The sequence below is a fragment of the Aplosporella prunicola genome (assembly GCF_010093885.1).
Source record: "Aplosporella prunicola CBS 121167 unplaced genomic scaffold K452scaffold_1, whole genome shotgun sequence".
In the NCBI taxonomy this organism is placed as follows: domain Eukaryota; kingdom Fungi; phylum Ascomycota; class Dothideomycetes; order Botryosphaeriales; family Aplosporellaceae; genus Aplosporella; species Aplosporella prunicola.
This window is the reverse complement of record NW_022983529.1, coordinates 276393-293220: the sequence shown is the minus strand read 5'-3', so window position 1 is coordinate 293220 and position 16828 is coordinate 276393. Positions and strand designations below refer to the sequence as shown.

Here is a 16828-nt window from a genome sequence, read left to right as displayed (position 1 = left end):
CATCAACCCATTGACCTCCCTTGTTCTGAGTTTGATGGACATCATATCATGTGCGACTCGTCGTCAATGATGACGTCACGATCCGTGTAGTTATCCGGCCAGGCGCGGTCTAAATACCCTATATGGACCCTGGCGTGGTTTGCTCGGGAATGCGGATGCGGATTTGCACTCGACTAGCAATGCAAGGGATATCACTTGTTTTAAGGTCTGTTTGTCTTCAATATCCACTCAAAATTTTGGTCTCGTCAATTAAGCGATCTAAACAGCTATCACTGAACCGCATTAATCCCAGGAGAGGCTTTTTTGTCGACCGGTGCATGTACCTAGTGCTCCTACCCAAGCATACCGCATGCACAGGTGGCTCTTCCATCAATATCCAGCATATCCTCTTTTGACTTTTCCTTAGTCAGTCTTGAGGGAAAGCCGGATTAGTTGCGCTGGTGACGCTTGGGATTAGACCAGCCTTGACATTCGTCAGTTACCATTTCTTTGTGTCTTTTGGAGTTGCAAGGGGATATGCAATTGGATAATTAGCTTACCGAATATGCGTTGCAGAAGTTGGCACAGAAACTTCTCCCCCTTGGCTGCCTTCAGTGGGTAGATATGTCCGTTCATGGTGTACGCCACAAATTTGTTCCAGTCTGTGAACCTTATCAGTTCGACTTTGTCAGGGTTGCGCATATGATTGACAACGTTGACGATGTTGAAGTAGACTCTAGAATCCTTGAGGTTCTATATACAGTACTATGTCAGCAACAGTTCAAATGTACTAGAGGATTCTTCGCTTACCTTTTTACATTGAGTGATGGAACTTCCGATAGGCATATCCAGTATCTTGCTAAATTTCTGCCAGTTATTGAGATTGCTGGCAAAATAGCCGAAGTGGAGGGTGAACTCTTCATCATAGAACATGGCACGGTATCCACGCCATTCATCGGAGTTTTTCTTCCAGCCGTTGAACTTCGCCAGTCGAGCAAACTCATCAGCAAGAGAAGCATGAGAGTCGGGCTTGAATCCAGGGAATTTATCGTAGCAGCTGTTGCGAGATTGACCAATGGGAGTGCCCTGTGCCAGATTGGTTTGGGTCGCCAGTCGAGCGAAATCAACTGCAAGGGCAGCACGAGGATCAGGTTTGAAGTCTAAGACTTCATCGTAGCTGTCGCAAGATTGGGAATCGGTGGTGTCCTGCGCCGGAGTGCACTGGGTCGGAGTCTCCTGGGATGAAGTTGGAGTGTACTGGGTCGAGGTGTACTGAGTTGTAGACGGGGTGTATTGAGTTATGGTTGGAGTGTACTGAGTCGGGGTGTTTGGGGTTGGAGTGGTGTTCTGTGTCCGAGTGTACTCAGTACCAAAGCAGGCCTTCCAGTTGCGACACCATGTCTTAGAACCAACTCCCCACTTGCGCTTTTTCGCAAGAGTGTTGAAGTTTTCCAAGTCGGAAACTGAATCATCGGGAATGAAGTTGACGAAGTTGTCAAAGAACTTGTTGTACGAGGGATCGGGACTGTAAAGAGAGTCGAAGCAAGCAAACCACTTGCTGCACCATTTCTTCGAGCCCGCGCTCCATTTGTGCTTGTTGGCAAGGAGCTTGAAGTTGTCTAGCGGAGAAGCGGACTCGATAAGGTTGAAATCTTGGAATCGAGCGAAGAAATCGCGCTCCCTGTCGGTCGCCATCTTTCCGCCGCGGGGTCAGGCGGGTCGAGTTCTCCGTAGACTGAATTGTTGTTGGGGGGAGAGCCCTTATATAACCTGGAAAAGCTTCTCGCTAGCGTGGCCTTTCTTCTGTTAATTCTTATTTTCTACCAGTAGCTTCCAGCGCTTTCTTAATATTACTAGGAAGTGGTGATCAAATGGTGTTAACATGGTTAGTGTAATGCCACAATCTCGCATGCTCTTAACACTTTTCGGTTCGTGTGCAGGCATGCAGCATGCCTTCGCCGTACACGTGGCATGCATGCGCGCATATACGAAAGCAAACAAACGTGGACTTCTCAGACCTGTCAACCAAGTGTTGGCTCTGAGCTCTTTTCCATTAAGCACTGCATCGCTCGGAAATTGCAAGAAATATTTAGGGCTTTTGACCAGACGGTCTTTACCTGAATATGCATTACAAAAAACAGGAATAAAACAATATCCTTGAACTTGGACTGCTTGTTTTAGAATATCTATAGAATTAATATACGTCACCTGCTAAAGATAGCTATAGAGCAGGGTCTCCGACCATGAAATTAGTAATTGTACAGATTTGTTCGACGAGGACAATAAAAACCTGCATCTGCGCTCGATGATATGTACAGGGCGAGTAAGAGCGGTTTGGATAAGTGATGTTGGCGTTGTGAAAACAAAGTTCCTCTTTGAGTTTGGGTAAGCGCAGTCGGTAGTGGGGCGTGGCGCAGACCCTGGCCAGCAACACTGGTTAAATCGCCATCAGCCTCGGAACAAACACCAAACATCCAACAAGCTATTCTTAAGCTCAAGCATCAGCGCATCGCTCCACGACCTCCATCACGCAGCTTATCGAAAAAGACAACCTGCGAGCGCACGCTTCGATTTCAAGCAAGACCTACGTCATGACGGACAGCGCACCACCGAGCCATGGCTACGAAGCCATTGTAGATATGGGAAGGTATTTACCTTTCTGTCAAGCCTCATAGATACCTATCCTGTGATCCTCCTTGTTTTCGACAGGTGAGGATCGATATCCCAAACGTTCTTTCTCTTTTCCTTTGTTTGCAAGAGCATTGTCATATAATTTTTCCGTTGCTCGGCAAATTTCTTTCTACGTCTGAAAATAGCCTTACGGAGCTTGTACAGGTCCGTTACTGATGCATTACTTTATTTAGCAATGGAATCCGATTTTCCATAACTGACCTCAGCCAAAATATCGCGCGCCTTCTCCAAACAGTGCATCAAGAGCGAGTGGGAATATCTCTGTATGATGCCCAATGGAAGAACGGCGAGCGAAGGCCCATCCCGGATGACACAATCCAGCAGGTTGTTCAGGCGTTTCTGCGCTTCAAGATGACCTGCGAAGACTTTGGTGTCGACGAGACCCGCATCAGAGTGGTAGCTACGGAAGCTACGCGCGTTGCTGAAAATTCCGAGCAATTCCAGGCGGAGATCAAGAAGGCCACTGGTTGGACTGTCGAGCTTTTGTCCAAGCAGGACGAAGGGAAGATTGGTGCTTACGGCATTGCCAGCAGTCTACGGGAGGTTCGTGGTTTGTGTATGGACCTTGGCGGAGGCAGTACTCAACTGTCTTGGATCTACACCAAAGACGGCGAGGTCCACACCACACCTTCGGCTGTCAGCATGCCATATGGTGCCGCTGCTCTGACCCAGAACCCTCCACCACGAGTAAGAGCCCACGAGCCTCACTCTAAAGAGCTTTGCAGCTAACAGAAAAATAGGAGGAAATGATCAAGAGCTTGAAAATGGCTTACAAGAGTTTGGAGCTTCATCCAGAGCTCAAAAAGGCACAAAAACAGGACAATCTCAACCTTTACCTGTCTGGCGGTGGATTCAGAGGATGGGGGTTCGCGCTCATGGACCAACACCCCGTGCGGCCATATCCAATCCCCATAATCAACGGGTTCAGCGTCCCAGCAAGCATTTTCCACAACACCAATAAAATCCTGAGCGTGCTGCAGGATACTTCAGAAAAAGACGAGCCTTTGACGATGCACCGCGTATCAAAGCGTCGGATTTCCCAAATACCAGCCGTTGCGAGCCTCGTCTCTTGCGCCGCAGAAGCATTGCCTTCTATCAAAGACGTCTTTTTCTGCCAAGGAGGCGTACGAGAAGGTCTCATCTTCTCTCAACTTTCGAACGAAACTCGCTCAAGGAGTCCATTGGAGGATGCTACAACTAACCTCATTGGAATTTCGTCAAAGATCCCTCAAAACGCAGAGCACCAATCCAACATTGTCGACTTGTTCGAGAAGGCTACCATCCAATCAAAGTCTGCACCTTCGCATCCCATTTTCAGAAACAACTCGTTCCTCTCCTCGCTCACCCGAATGTTGTACTTCCACTCTTCCCTGCCGAAAGACATCCGCGCCGCTTCAGCACTGCAGTGCACAATCACCGGTCCGTTGGCCGGGACATACGGGATTGACCACCACGAACGTGCCGCTTTCGCCATTGCTCTCTGCGAGAGGCACGGCGGCCGCAAAGACCTGGACCCAGCTACTCTGGAGCTCTACGACCGGCTAATCCAAGTGCTCCCAGACGACATCAGATGGTGGCTGATGTTCTTGGGCCGGGTTGCAGCAGTCATCGGCGTGCTTTACCCTGCGGGCAACATTGCAAATGGAAGCCAGAATGCTGCATCGAGGATACAAATCTCTGATCGTGGAGATGACGGGGACAAAGTCAAGTTGACTGTCAAGATTCTGAAAGCGGTGGACTCGGAGGCGGTGGGTGATGCAATTGATAAACTGGAAAAGCTTGGGAAGAAGAAGCAGTGGGGTCCATTTGTGAGTGGTTACAAACTGGCTATAAAGGTTACTAGTCTCGACGAGTAGAAAAGATTAGCAGTGTCCTAGATTCCTCAGTAGAGACCTACAACCGAGAACTACCTGTTCACATAATGTCCTAAGCCATATCTTTCTCGTGTATCTCGTGTCGTGGGCTTGCTGCTTGCCTAGCAGGAGTCCTCTCACAGTCACGCTTCAAATCAGTCATCTATAAACCTTCACCCAATCCACCATGTTTGATGGCGAAATGGCAAAACATGAGAACCTGGGATCGACCAAAAAGAAAGAATTCAGATCTAGCAAAAAGCAAAACATACGGCAGCTGGGATTCGCTAGTGGTCACCCACCTAACTACTAATCAGCCGGTTCGAGGCTTGTGTATGGCAGAGCGGACGGGATGCCCAATTCTCCTCGACCTATGGTCGTATGTGCTTAATCTTTTTTGCACAATTGTATATAACTTGCCGCAAACCGTCATCTAAAACAGTCTGCCGAACGGTCACATCAACCTCCAGCCGAATTCACACCAAACCACAACGTACATCTCTTGAACGTCCAGGCGGTCTTAAGGAAGGGTTCAGGGCTAAGTTTTTTTATGGTTGAACTTCTATCTGCAGAATCTGCAACAGAAATAGGTCGGAAACACGTCGCACAGTGACCGAGGCCGCAACAAAGCTGACACAGTTCATCCAGGAACCAACAGCAACACGAAGCGCTCTAGCCGGGCGCACGGGAGTGTATATAAGGTTTAAGAAAGCTAGCCTGCTAAGTGAAAAACTTATCAAAATTGGAGTAGCCGAAGCATCCTAGCACTATATCAGCTAGTACCACGTGGAAGGTTGCGCAGAGCCCGGAATCTTCCACGAGATGACGCCTTGGCGAAGCCACGATCTTGATATGCCGTCTGGATTTTCGTCAGGATCGGTATTTGAGTCTCAGCTGCGGCTTTGGACTGACCGGCGTCTCACGCCCCCTTCGGACAATGGGTTTGGTGGATGACACTCGCGACATTGATACTGGGGTTGACCTGGTTACAAGTATCGCCTGTTGCTGAATCTAAACGCTGGTTTCTCATCAGTTGTTGTCACAAGAGCCTATCATATTGAGTATATCGCATTCTATCGGAGTGATAATCTACTTATATTTTGTAGTTTAGTACTTTTTGGCGCCTTTTGGTTGTAGGCACTATGGTCCATTGCGAAAATACGGCAGCAGCCGTCTACGACAAAGTGGCTTACACTCCACATTCTTTTACTGATTGCGAATTCACTATGGCGTCCGGGAAGGCGGGCTGGGCTGACCTACGTAAAATCCGTCCCGGACTTTGCCGCACAAATGTTACTATTTCTGAAAAGGTCTATGTATCTTCTTTTTATTGGTCACTATTTTCTCATAAAATTTTTCCTGAGTTCCTTTTTGTTTACCCCCTCCGCCTCCCTTTTCTTTTGCTGCTTTTCTTTTTCTTCTTCTTTTTTCACATGTTGGAGAAGAAGCCAATCGGCCATGCTGCATTTCATGAGAATATTTTTTGTCTGTGTTACCCAGCACAAAATGTTCTTTTAAGTGCATGCCGGTGAACGGTGTTGGTTGATGCGTATAATTCTTACCTCTGTGAACAGAGGTTGGTAAATATTGGCATCAGGCCCGGCGATTCGTAAAAGTATACTGATATGGTGACAATTGTATGAAACATAGCCGTGGACTTTTGTTCGATGCACATAGCCTTGACGTGGCGTACAGGCAGTACGGGCTTCCAAAAGGCGACCCACGGACTGTTTACTAAGCTGGAAAGAGCCGGTGCATTCTCGTCCGGGATTGCCCATCTTTACTTAGCGCTTACTGCCCTGGTCCGTCGAATAGGTGTCTATGAGTCTTCTGTTGTCGTGGTCTAGAACGTATGTGTAGATAACGCTCAGTCTCATAGCTATATAGCAGAAACTGCCGCTCTGCCTACCAAGCTCAACAAAAGGCTTCTTTCATAAATCAAGACGATGGCATTCAGCTTCGCCCATTCGGTCTCTCGGCCATTCCCATGGCGCTACCTTACTCCCTCGCTCATAATTTTCTTCATTCTTGCCACAGTGTTCTTATCATTTTTCACTGCTGTGGTGGATGGCTACGAACTCCGGTAAGGCAGTTTTCAAAAAAAAAAAAAAAAAAAAAAAAAAAAAAAAAAAAAAAAAAAAAAAAAAAAAAAAAAAAAAAAAAAACCTAGCTTATAACTAATTTTCTAGTCTTACCTATACTACAAATCCGAACGGTACCATGGCGAAGAAGATGTGGTACGACAAGCCATTGTTTGCTATGGTCACAAAGGTGTGTAATCAAACGAATCCGAAGTTCAAGCAATTAAGATTGAAGAAGTTGTCGCCGAGTTGTGAAGTACAGCAAATCAGAACACAGCAAAGTAAAAAACTTTAAGTAATTCAATGAAGTGAGGCTAACTCATAATAGCGTTTTACACAAACAAATTCGGTTTCCCTTACACTGAACAACATAGAAACAACCAACCATACCATTTTGACATCTTTGACATACCACAACAACACTCTGAAGGATTGCTATATCCACAGCATTAAAATGAACTTTGATTCGGAAAGTGAAAGTGCGGGAATAGAGCCATTCGCTCCAAAACTACTGGTAAGCTAAGAATAAAGCCCGAAATACCCCTGGTTAACAACCGCGTAGGGAGGTGTTACTTGCTCTATATCCAACGGACTTAACAACTTTTTATTCAATTTGACCGTGGAGTACAACATAAATGTCTCACAATTTTACGAGGGTACATACGGCAGACATTTAACACAAGAACAGCATAATGATGTGGGAGTTTACCGCAAGTTTGTTCGTAGTAACAGCCCCGATGCGGCGATGTGGTGGGCAGAGTCTCTCATGTAAGGACTCGTTTTGTATCAAAGCTACCAAGCTTATAGGATATAGGGTCGCGTACAGTATACACGCTTTTTCGTCTCAAACAAATCTCTCCAACCGCATGGCAAACTTAACTGCTATAAAAGTCGGGAAGTCAACGCTGAGTTAGTCGATTTCCCAGCATAACCCCTTGCGATGACTGATTATTGTAGACTATCAACCGTCTTCTGTTGTAACAGATTTAAAGGACGACAGATTCTTCAACACCAACATATGGTTTACCGACAAAGAAAGTAGATTATACATGTGGGATGAATGGGCGAAAAGCTCCGAGACTCTAAGCGGACCCGTTTCCAACCTAACCTTGGCAGAAATGAAAGAAACCGCGAGGGTCAACGACATGCTAGCCAAGGCCTTCTACAGTACTATTCTAGTCGACCTAGGAAACAAAGACAAGCCTAACGTTATAGCCGACGAACAACTGCTACAAAGATACACGCGCAAATTAGGTACTTATGGACCCAGCACGGAGCTTCTTGGTCGCCTGAGCCTGGCAAACGATAGTTATAATGCCCTTAAGCACATTCGTGGAAGGCCAACCATCAAGCCGTCAACGATATTCTCGGGCTATCTTTGCCAGATCCCAACCCGCAAGTCCACATCCTCATTCATGATCGCGGTTCTTCTCGCCGACCTCGTCATCCTGCGCGCACTGTGGACCATCATCACGTTCACCGCAACCCTGATAGCAGAGAAGAAAGACCCGCAAGGTACGTCAATCCTCGCGGCCCTGAACCACAGTATCCTCAAACACTGATCCACACAGAGAACTGGTGCATAGGCTGCGCGGCCGCCGCTGCAGCAGCCAACTCAACCCGCTACCCTCTCCCGCTGTACAGCCCACCCTCGCACCAAATCAACAACACACAACAGCCGGAAAAGCAGCCGCTGCGCTGGTGGAAACGACACGCAAAGCCATCACAGTCCCGTACCGGGAACAGCGCGACGGAGCACGGCGGCGACATCCAGCCATGGGCGTCTGCAAGCGACGAGGGGACACTGGCTCCCACGCCCTTGGCGCGAGCTGCTCGGCTGTTGGTCACGGACGGAAGAGTTGGTGACGGTGGGCTGCGCTTCGTGACGAGGCATACGTGGTGATGTGGTTTCACTTTCGTTGGTGGAATGGTGGCTGGGGGTGATGAAGGGTTGGTCTATTTAGAGCAGCGCGTTTGCCCTGTTTCCCCCTCCCAGGCGTTGGTTCGTTCGTTTTTGGCATGTCTAAGCAGACGTTGTGTGCTTCAGTTAGCCCTCAATAGGTGTGTATTTTTCCTAATAAAGCACTTTAGGCGTTTAGTTAGATTAGCTGTGATCGACTTCAGTGAATAATTGTTAAGCTTCTCCTCATGCCCACACTTACATATAAGCATAACAACAGGCCCCTACATCCGCACAAAGAGCAGTTCATACATGCACAAAAAGGATACAACAAATTCGCCCTAATCTCGCTTTACAGAAACCCCCCTCTCTCACCCACCTTAGCCACCACACAACTTACAACCCCCGAACCAAAACAAAACGCAACCAGCGCCCCTCCCCCTCCCCCTCCCCCTCCTCCCACCTCCACCGCTAAAAAAAAAACAAAACTAAAAAAACAAAAAACATACAACAGCTGGGATTCGCTAGTGGTCACCCACCTAACTACTAATCAGCCGGTTCACAGCTTAAATTTGGCAGAGCGGACGGGATGCCTTGTATTCTGTGACCTATGGTCGTATGTGCTTGTATTTTTTTATTACTGTTACTTATAAAGAGTAGTCGAGGAAGTAAACGGCGTCAGCTCACGACCGTGAGCTACCGTATGTGTTCCTCTTTTATTGCCTAAGTCGCTAAACCATAAGCTTATGGACATGTTGAGGACATGGCGACAAGGTCCCTTCACGTCTGGGAATGATGCGTTGCTTCTCGGGACGTGTAAATAGCGCGAAGGTTGGTTGGTTTTCCGCAGCAGCTTTAATAAGGCCGTGGGTGAAATGCCGGTGCTATAGGTAGTAAACCCTTTGGCGGAAAGACGGAGTTTCGTGACAGAACGAAGACAGAGAAGGGCTCAAAGAAGACAGTTACTTTCAGCGAAGCGGTGTGTTCAGCCGAGAATACCGCTTATCTAGTCACCGTCAGTGAAGTCCAAGTCCCCCTATAGCCCGCCCACATATCGAAAGTAAAGGGGTACAACAACAGAGGCCGACACACCACAGACCGTGAGCATGAGCTGACCGCAGCAAGCATTTCTCCGGGATACACGCGTCGATTACCCCGTAAAAAGCGGTAAGCCGCCAGCTTTGACAACAACGGGGATTTCGACATCGGAGAATCCCTACCACCAAGCCCAAAAACGCCGGGAGCAGCGTGGGTATTGTATAACTAGGTACCGACAAGCCTTGCCGTGTAGGCTATCAGAAAAAGGCCTCCAGCTAGCCGAGCTTGCATTGCCAAGACCCTCCTGTACTTGCTGCTCTTCTACTTGTAACCGCGGCCGCTCAAGCGAGATGCCCATCGCTTTAGGCAAGTCCGGAGCCCTTTTCGATGATCCGTGTCAGCAGTGATTCGGACAGAGTGAGTGAGCTGCACAGGACGCGGGAAACCAGCTTGTACGAAAGTTCCGAGTCTGCGCAGTTGCGCGTAATATAATGCCATGGAGTAGGTAGTCCCCGGGATGTGGTCGTTAGGATCCGATTTGAAAGCCATGCCAAACAGAGCCGAACACTGAAAAGCGTACTGTAAGCCGAGCCAAAAACGTCGCCTGTCCAGAGGATCTTCTGCTACGAGACGGAAGACCCCAAGATAGGGTTTAGGTACGAGGTCGTAATGCAGGCGTCCCACGACAGAAAAGCTTAACCAAGCCATACGCACGGAGAGCAGAACGCGGCACAGGGCCCCCGGTCACATCGCGGAACAGACGGGCAAGCATCCGGCGCGCAAGCACTCCGTCCACATTCATAACTAAGCCAGGCGGTCTCGAATGTCGCGCGGGCGACGATCAGCGGGCGCCTCGACGCCGCCCCGCGGACACCGAGGCTTGGCTCAAGGCGCTGATCCCGTTATGCGGCAGCAGAAGAAGAAGAGGAAGGCAGACGGCAGGGTCGGGGGGAAGGTAGACGCGATTCTGGCTAAATCCGACAGCGCTCGGCATGACTTGGCGGAATCTGCCTTGGGGCGTGGATCGACAGGGAGGAGGGATGGGATGTGCTGAAGCGCGCTAAAGCCGGGGCGAGCTTATCTGGCCCGACGTGTAACTATCTGGACGATCGCGCGTCGGAGGGTGGAACAACACGGGAATATAGGTGGCCGGACAAGAGAGAGATGAGAGATGAGAGAGATGGAGGGTCAAACGCCGAGCAGGCCCGAGCTACTATGGAATCTCGTCCTCCGTATCCGTACGCGGCTTCTGAGACACGCGGCCCCTTCTTCGCCAAAAGCTGCCGAAGCGGCTGCCCGTCTCCGCCGCTTTGAAGAAGCATGAAATTAAGCTGAGGATTTAACTACGTAGGCGGTGCGCGTCCCGCCCGCGCCCCAGATGAGCCAATGGGAGCGCTGCGATCTGCTCCTCGTCATCTGGACCTCGGCTCATCACTCCACCCCAGCTTTCCAGATGCCGACGACGGCACTCGTTCTACCTTACCTACCACCACCCATAACCACACACAACAATCACTGCCTCACTCGCACGCACACACACATCCCTGCTCCCACACTCCGAACACCACTCCACTCCACTCTAGTTCCAAACAATGTCGCAGACCCTAACCGCCAAAGACGTCGCGGCCCACGCCTCCGTCGACAACGGCCTCTACATCATCATCGACAACGACGTCTACTCGCTCGCCGACTTTGTCGATGAACACCCCGGCGGCGCCAAGATCCTCAAGCGCGTCGGTGGGAAAGACGCCAGCAAGCAGTTCTGGAAGGTAAGGACGCGCGCACGGCCTACTCCCATACACACGTACACACACACACACACACATACGTACATACACATACACATACACACGCGTGCATATACATTAGCAGCGCCACCGTCGTCGTAAGGTCGCGAAATAGTAGGAAGGGCATAGATAAGAAGGCGTAGCTATAAGAAAGCTTCGTTAGCAACCAAAGGCTTTCCTGGGTGGCATACCACACCCAACCCACCAACCACAAAGACACGCCCCACTCATCCCATCCCTCCCGAACGCAAAGCCAAGCCAAGCTAACACCCCTCCCCCCACCAGTACCACAACGAGAGCGTGCTGAAAAAGTACCAGCCCAAGTTCAAGATCGGCAGCTTGAAGGAGGAGGCGAAGCTGTAAGGCGCGGAGGAGCCTTTGTAGGTAGTAGGGTGTACGGTGTAGAGGGTCCGACGCCAAAAGTATCGTCCACGTATCAGCCGCAACGGCAGCATGGACGAAAGAGTGGAGAGAGAGTTGTCTCGTACGTTATGTTACGCTACGCATGAAAGAGCGCAGTAGCGGCGGCGGAGAAGGAGGAAAAGGAGAAGGAGGAGGAAGGGGGGAGAGGAGGGCAACTCGGCGCGAACCCTCTTCCGCTGTTGCTGCTGCTTAGCAAGCGGAGAGACCGAAGAGTGGAGCTAGAGCTAGAGCTGGAGCCGGAGCTGTAGGAGTATTGTACGAGGGCGTGCCGTGCTGCATGACCGACGAGCAACGACCAATGACCAATGCGCGCTTGACTGCGACTGCGATTGTGAAGCGAAGCGGAGTGGACTTGCGTTTTGCTTTTTTGCTTTTTTTGCTTTTGTTGTCCTGGGCTCGGTGGTGGTGCGGTGGTGCGGTGGTATCTGTCTGCCTGTAGTAGTATAGTAGACGGAAGCGAGAGAGAGAGAAAGAGAGAGAAGACGTCCATGTATCATGTAGAAACAAGAAAGACGCTATCCTATCAACAGAACAGAGACGAACACATTGATTTTGTATGCACCAAAGCACGATATCAAGATATTTCAATTGCAGCATGCAGCCCCCATGCACATCCCACCACCGACGCCCTATAGAGCTTCTCCCTTGAGAAAGCTCAATGGTATCTAGCGAATATACTACAAGCAAAAAAGGCCCCAAACCTCAAACCTCAAACCTCAAACCTCAAACCCAGACCACAGCGAAGTGATGTGCCAGGTTCCTAGTCCGCATGGCACACCGCCGGCTTTTTCACCCAAAACCCATTCCAGTCCAATCCAATCCAGTCCAATCCCGTCCGTCCTGTCCCATTTAGCCCAGGCCCAGCCAGCTCAATCCAGCCGAGCTCGCCCCGGCCAATACGCTTGAAATCACAAAACCCAATCCCCAGTGTAGCCCCCAAATTCCTTGGTTGGGCTCTGTAGAGAACGCCGATCCCAATGCAACCGTTGTGTGTGGTGATGCAGTCCTTAAACCCAAACCCAGAACCAAACCCCCAATCTACGCCTGACCCTGTGGTGCTGTTGTCGAAAAAGCCAGAGAAAAAACATGTTCAAGCCGAAAAGTAGCATAGGTCCCTTTTTGTTGGAGGTCCTGACTTTTGTGTGTCGTTATACGACCGAATGAAGTGCTTGCGCATCGTAACCGTTGTGCGTTTTTTGTTTTTTTACGTCCTCTCAATCTCACCGTACCATGAAGGCCTTGTCAAGACTCCGCAGAGCCTTCGAGTCTTCGCCGAACCCGGCATTCCTCTCCTTGACGTGCTGGAGCTGGCTGTTGGGGCTCCGGCTGCCTTGCCTACTGACGCTGACATCACCCTTGTTGTCGCTGTCTGCTGCACCGTTGACGAGCGCATGGATGCTTGGGAAAGTCTTGGTCGGCGCTGTGCCGTTAGTCTCTGGAGCGGGCAGAGCTTCGGACGTGTGTGGCCGCGATACGTCCGCGGGTACAGAAGGAGTGGGTGCTAAAACGGGTGCGGGAGGAGTAGGCGGCTTGTGCATGCCATTGGTAGTTGGTGGTGACGTCGTAGAAGCGTTAATCTGAGGAAGCTGCAGTCCAACTGCGGGAGGAGACTGGTGTGCCTGCTGTGCCTGCTGCGCATGGTAGGCTTGGTATGCCTGGTGCGCCTGGTGTGCTTGATGTGCCTGGTGCGCCTGCTGGGCCTGAATCTGTTGGGCTTGTTGAGCTTGCTGGGCTTGGTGCGCCTGTTGAGCTTGCTGAGCCTGGGCTTGCTGAGCTTGAGCATGCTGTGCCTGAGCCTGCTGAGCCTGATGTTGCTGAGCAGCGTTGAGGACAGGGTCAACATGAGCGTAAGGGTGCGGAGGAAGACCGGGCGCTGTTGACGGGTGTCCGACGTGGGCAGCCTGCTGGACGCGAGGAGAAAGGTTCGGCGGGTGGTGTGCAACAGGAGTGAGATGGTGCGAATACGGAGTCGTGGCTGGAGGCGGTGGGGGGAGACCCGGAGCAGTCATGTGCGGAGGCGGGCGGTCAAAAACCGTCGGCTGGGGATAGCCAGGGTGGGCATATGGAGGTGGAGGATAGTGGTGAGGTGAGTGAGCAATGTAGCCCGCCGGGGGCGAAGCTGCAGTAGGGTAGTATGGAGAGTAGACGTGGGGAGGGGTACCCAGAGGAGTAGGTGGCCAGGGCCCGGGAGGCGGCATGTAGCCGTGGGGGTGCGTTGCTCCGGGTCTTCCATAGGGCGAACCCATTTGATGCGGCGCTGGTGCATAAGGGGAGCCAGGCATTGGGCCTCGTGTGACTGCGGGGACATTGCTCTGTTCGCTGACAGATGACTCTGGGTACATGCCCTTGGCGGGACGGATGTGACGTAGGCCTTGGGATTTTTGGTTAGCACAAAAGAAAATGGGCCGACGGCGCCAGTGGACTCACTAGGGTCCTGAGTAGGTTGCATTAGGGTTTGCGAAGTAGGGCTGGAGCGAGCATAGTAGCTGATAAGGTGAAGGTGCTGGCCATTTGATGTGGTGATGCTGAACGACTGCTTCATGAGGCCGTCAGGCTTATACCTGTAGCCGTCGGGGCCATCTTCGTCCGAGTCGCCTTTGCCCGATCCGGTGTCGGATTTGGAGCTGGACTTCTTACCCGACGAGGCAGGTGCGGAAAAGCCGTTTCCACCTCTTTTGCCCTCCATCTCGCGATAGGTCAAGAAGCTTCCCGAGACCCTGCTGGCGCTCCACGACTTGCCGTCGGTCCACCTGCGCATGCCGGCCTCGCGCTCATCCCAGACGAAGACGGAGCCCGACTTGATCTGCTGGCGTTCCTTCTCGGACAGGCGGCGCTGGACGCGGGGCAGCTGGCCGATGCGGCAGGCCTCGAAGAGGATGATGGCGTCTGCCGGGGTTCGGACATGACCATGGTAGGTCTCCATGGTGGGTGGTGGAGGTGGGGGGGGGGGGGGGGGGGGGGGGGGGGTGAGAGTGAGAAAGTAGCAGCGAAATTGGGAGTGTGGCAGGCGGGGATACAAAGGATATAAAGTTTCGGTTAGGCCGACTGCTGGAGGGTTAGCCGGCGTCGAAACCAAACGTGGAGCTCGGGCGGGCCGGGGAGGGTGGATGGAGCCGACGCGTGCAAGTGCCGGGTTGGGGGTGGAGGAGGCGGATCTGAAACGGGCGCAGAGACAGGCTTGCAACTTACCGGAGTGACGCGTCTCGGAGCTCGGTGGTGGAGCTCGCGGAGAAGGGAGAAGGTTTTGAGGCCTTGGAAAAAGCGGCGGGAGGTCGAGGCCTTAGTCAGGGAATGAACGTCTTTTCTTAGTTTGCCTGGAGAATGGATCGGCCTTGGCTTGCTGAAAGTGGCGCAAGCGGAGGTGGATCAGCTTTATTTTAGCTCGGGGCCGGTGGCTGGGTCAGGCAGTCATCAGAGAGCCGCAGCGAGGGAAGGATGGAAGAAGAAGGATTCAGCTCCGCTTTCTCGTCAGCTCTGCAGCAGCCCGATTAAGCGTTTGCTCTAACACTAACTTTAATTCCTGCCCGCCAAGCGCCGAACAAGCAAGCCAAGCTGCGCGATAACTTGCTCGCGTGTCCCAGCTATGCTTAATGCTTAGTTTGCCCAGATCCGACGCAAGGGAGGCGCGCGGGTCCGACGAGTGTCAGTTTGACTGCAGCCAAGCCCCCGCCAACATTATCTCGCTTCTTGGGGCCAAGCCATTGCAATCCCGACTCCTGAAGTCTCCCTCTGCCGGGGCCACGTAAGCTCCAGCCGAACCACGGAGCCTACGGGCCCTCATCCACAATTTGTCGACGAAAAAACGCCTCCCTTGCTTGTCATACGATCCGATGTGTGCCGTTCAGCCCGGTGGCGCAAGCCAAGCCTGCCGGGTTGCTTAGGGTTCTTTTAAGCATAACTCGCGAGCGGGAGTAGCGGCACCCTCGTATCTACGTACAAATACTCGTATGGGCGGATGGATACAACAACAAACTGTACTAATAGTCTGCCGTCAGACGTGCAGATGGGAGAAAGACTGTGTTGCACGCGCGCTGACTTCATCATCATCAGCAGCATCATCATCGTCATCTGCATCAACCAGAAGATGCCGCTGGAGCCAAGAGCGAGGCCGGCGTCGCGCCGAAGGGGGCGGCCGCGAATTAAGGTAGGGAGCCAAGCAAAACGCTTTCGCGTGATTTCGCCCACTATACCGAGCTCCGACCCAAAAATCCGACGGGCTGACGACTGTGGACGCCGCGCCGCGCAACCACCTGCTCCGTAATCCGTATTCGCTCCAGCGCCGGCTTCCATGGCGCCCTGCAGGGTCGCGCAAGTGAGCTGGACCCCACGGCCTAGCCTGAGCCCAGCCTCTGCCGCCAAGCCAGCCATATGGTGGCACATGGACGACGCCGCAGACGAATCCCCGCCGTCCATTGGCGACACAACACGAAAAAAACCTTCCGACCAAGACGCAAGGCGTGCCGGCTGCCTTGCGTGCTTGCGTGCGCCCACGGAAAAGCATTGCGACAGCTACCGTCTCGTATCCGCCATGATGCATCCAGGCAAGCTTTTAGTTGGTCGCACCGTTGCCGGATCGACTTGTCGGTGAGATGGTCTCGTCGTCATCTCAAGCTTAATTCGTTGGCTCGCACCTTAAGTCTATCCTTATCTCCTTCCAGCCAACCTTACGTCCATCCGTGGCTCCTGCTTTTGCCTGTTTCGCAGATGCATCTCTCGACGATCAATCGGTCCGTGGCCCTCGTTGACTGCATCGTCCCACGCCATCGGTCTCGGCGCTAACTCTGCTGCTCTTCGTTGATCAGCTTCGGCATGCCGCTCCAGTCGTGAGGGCTCGTGCTTCGCAGAAAACGCTATACGAATTTACGAACCTTATGCTCCGTATGCCGAACCTTTTTTTTATGTGCCTGTGTGTGCGCTCCACGTCGCCGATACGAAGTCTCTCCAACCGTGCGGGCGTCGATATTAACTCGCTCCCGCCCGGATGAGACCTCGGCACTCACCGTAGATACAACAGTTACATACACAGCCGAGCGCCATGAGCAGCAGCTGCCGCCGCTGCGGACCCTTTTTTCCCCT

At 52.0% G+C, this 16828-nt stretch overlaps 7 protein-coding genes across 7 annotated transcripts; 3 read left to right on the top strand and 4 right to left on the bottom strand.

Annotated features, from left to right (window-relative positions):
• Positions 1 to 213: 213 nt before the first annotated feature.
• On the bottom strand, positions 214 to 1674 carry K452DRAFT_314320 (uncharacterized protein; the record flags this gene model as incomplete). Its single annotated transcript, XM_033543745.1, has 3 exons — positions 214 to 463; positions 540 to 732; positions 790 to 1674. 3 exons carry the CDS (start codon positions 1672 to 1674, stop codon positions 429 to 431), a joined length of 1113 nt encoding a protein of 370 aa, XP_033402799.1. The 3' UTR covers positions 214 to 428.
• An 800-nt stretch (positions 1675 to 2474) lies between these two features.
• On the top strand, positions 2475 to 4581 carry K452DRAFT_354557 (uncharacterized protein). Its single transcript, XM_033545894.1, has 3 exons — positions 2475 to 2626; positions 2844 to 3357; positions 3411 to 4581. Exons 1-3 carry the CDS (start codon positions 2571 to 2573, stop codon positions 4524 to 4526), a joined length of 1686 nt encoding a protein of 561 aa, XP_033402798.1. The 5' UTR covers positions 2475 to 2570; the 3' UTR covers positions 4527 to 4581.
• Positions 4582 to 6321: 1740 nt separating this feature from the next.
• Positions 6322 to 8973, top strand: K452DRAFT_314318 (uncharacterized protein). The gene is made up of 7 exons (XM_033543744.1): positions 6322 to 6606; positions 6713 to 6794; positions 6933 to 7118; positions 7167 to 7372; positions 7419 to 7513; positions 7562 to 8119; positions 8176 to 8973. Exons 1-7 carry the CDS (start codon positions 6470 to 6472, stop codon positions 8505 to 8507), a joined length of 1596 nt encoding a protein of 531 aa, XP_033402797.1. The 5' UTR covers positions 6322 to 6469; the 3' UTR covers positions 8508 to 8973.
• Positions 8974 to 11134: 2161 nt separating this feature from the next.
• Positions 11135 to 11692, top strand: K452DRAFT_217696 (uncharacterized protein; the record flags this gene model as incomplete). Its single annotated transcript, XM_033536307.1, has 2 exons — positions 11135 to 11311; positions 11615 to 11692. The coding sequence occupies 2 exons, from the start codon at positions 11135 to 11137 to the stop codon at positions 11690 to 11692; spliced, it is 255 nt and encodes an 84-aa protein (XP_033402796.1).
• On the bottom strand, positions 11605 to 12303 carry K452DRAFT_1409 (uncharacterized protein). The gene has a single exon (XM_033535407.1). It carries the CDS (start codon positions 12240 to 12242, stop codon positions 11829 to 11831), a length of 414 nt encoding a protein of 137 aa, XP_033402795.1. The 5' UTR covers positions 12243 to 12303; the 3' UTR covers positions 11605 to 11828.
• A 669-nt stretch (positions 12304 to 12972) lies between these two features.
• On the bottom strand, positions 12973 to 14675 carry K452DRAFT_323302 (uncharacterized protein; the record flags this gene model as incomplete). Its single annotated transcript, XM_033544628.1, has 2 exons — positions 12973 to 14123; positions 14180 to 14675. The coding sequence occupies 2 exons, from the start codon at positions 14673 to 14675 to the stop codon at positions 12973 to 12975; spliced, it is 1647 nt and encodes a 548-aa protein (XP_033402794.1).
• A 1030-nt stretch (positions 14676 to 15705) lies between these two features.
• Positions 15706 to 16527, bottom strand: K452DRAFT_1395 (uncharacterized protein). The gene has a single exon (XM_033535393.1). It carries the CDS (start codon positions 16287 to 16289, stop codon positions 15744 to 15746), a length of 546 nt encoding a protein of 181 aa, XP_033402793.1. The 5' UTR covers positions 16290 to 16527; the 3' UTR covers positions 15706 to 15743.
• Positions 16528 to 16828: the final 301 nt, after the last annotated feature.